This window comes from Hoplias malabaricus, chromosome 18 (genome assembly GCF_029633855.1).
Source record: "Hoplias malabaricus isolate fHopMal1 chromosome 18, fHopMal1.hap1, whole genome shotgun sequence".
NCBI classification, from domain to species: Eukaryota; Metazoa; Chordata; class Actinopteri; order Characiformes; family Erythrinidae; genus Hoplias; species Hoplias malabaricus.
The window spans coordinates 31,233,211-31,235,031 of NC_089817.1; the positions used below are offsets into that span (position 1 = coordinate 31,233,211).

Consider the following 1,821-nt stretch of genomic DNA (forward strand, 5'->3'; position numbering starts at 1 on the left):
TGTAAGCTTAATAGAAGCATCAATACATTTTGAATTCACAGTGAACAAAAACATTATAATTAAAAATAAAAACAAACAAACAAACCAACAAAAAAAACTGTGCACTGAGCTTTGTGTTGGGCTGCCACGTGTCAGAATGTACTGTTAAATATGAAATTAATGAATAATGTGCAGGACAAAGTACCTAATACTTTCACAGTGGGAGGGATCATACACATACATAAAAAGACAAGTCAAAAGGAAGATCTTTCAGTTCAGTTTTCCTGAACAGCATATTTGGATCAATAACACCTGGCAGATTAATGTCTATTCCAAATGGATAACTCTGTTTATGAAAACCTCACAGTTCAGTACTGCTTTCCTGACAACAATGCATCTTGCAGAAAGGAGGTCCGGACAGGCCCTGTTTATATATTTCTGTTCATTGTCCTCTCATGTATATCTGTGTGCACTGTGATTCTGAACCTGCTGGTGATCATCTCCATCTCTCACTTCAAGCAGCTCCACACTCCAACTAACCTGCTCATCCTCTCTCTGGCTGTGGCTGATCTTCTTGTGGGACTGATTATTATGCCTGGTAATATAATGCAACTGATGGACTCTTGTTGGTATCTTGGAAAATTGGCATGCTTCATTTTCCCACTGGTCACTTCTCTCTCAGTGTTGGCATCTGTCTTCAGCCTGCTTTTTATTGCAGTAGATCGGTACATCGCTGTCTGTGACCCTCTGCTTTATCCCAGGAAAATCACAGTTTGCAAAATTTCTCTATGCATAATACTAGGCTGGTCTACCTGTGTATTTTATAATATTATTTTTTTCTACTTTAATGAACATCTAACTCCAGCACAACTACACATTACATGTTATGGAGAGTGTGTTGTTGTTATAAAACATTCCTGGCTGATTTTCGACTTTCTGCTTTCATTTGTAATCCCATTCTCTGTTATACTGGTGTTGTATGCTTTGATTTTTAATGTGGCGAGACATCAAGCCAAAGCTTTCAGAGCTGTGACCAATGGGGTCTCAAACACAAAGGAATCCAAAGTTTCAGGCTCTTCTGAAACCAAAGCAGCCAAAAAATTAAGCTTTGTCATTTTAGTATACCTCATTTGTTGGGTACCATATTATTTAAGCTCATTGTCAGTTGAAAATGTCACAACCTCAACAATGGTGTGGATTGTGTTTGGCTGGCTGATGTTCTTTAACTCTTCCATGAATCCAATAATATATGCTATTTTATATCAGTGGTTCAGGGTGTCTGTAAAACACATTATGACTTGTAGAATATTTGAATCCTCGTCTTCATGGTTTAATTTGATCTCTGATCCTGTTTAAGTCCAATGTGTCATACCACATGACAAGTGGATCTCTTTGGTACAACAAAATGACCACAATGCATCTTACATGGATCAGCATTTGACCTGATGATGCTGTTACTCTATTATATCTTAAATATTATCCCTGTGGTTTTGCTTATGCTTTGTTCTAATAACATACCACAGCTTATTAAACAAGCATATGTTAATTTTATTAAGTTTGATCAAATCTAGAAATATAGTTAAGCTTAGAAAAATATATAATCTTATTTATATATATATATATATAAACCTATATTTGTTTTAATTGATTTACGTCTTTATGTTTAACTACATGCATAGGCATTAACTCTAATAAACACCATTATAAAGGTACATAAAGGTATATAAAGGTCCCTAAAGTCACAAATATTGTAAATATAGCTTCAAAGGTACAGCAGTGGTGTTAAAGTCCAGTTTTGTTCCCTAAATGTACATTACATTACAATGCACTTCTCTGGAAGGA

At 35.4% G+C, this 1,821-nt stretch overlaps 1 protein-coding gene across 1 annotated transcript; it reads left to right on the forward strand.

Moving 5' to 3' along the window:
- Positions 1–315: 315 nt before the first annotated feature.
- LOC136674441 (trace amine-associated receptor 13c-like) lies at positions 316–1,335 on the forward strand. Its single transcript, XM_066650447.1, has one exon. It carries the CDS (start codon positions 316–318, stop codon positions 1,333–1,335), a length of 1,020 nt encoding a protein of 339 aa, XP_066506544.1.
- The last annotated feature ends 486 nt before the right edge of the window (positions 1,336–1,821 follow it).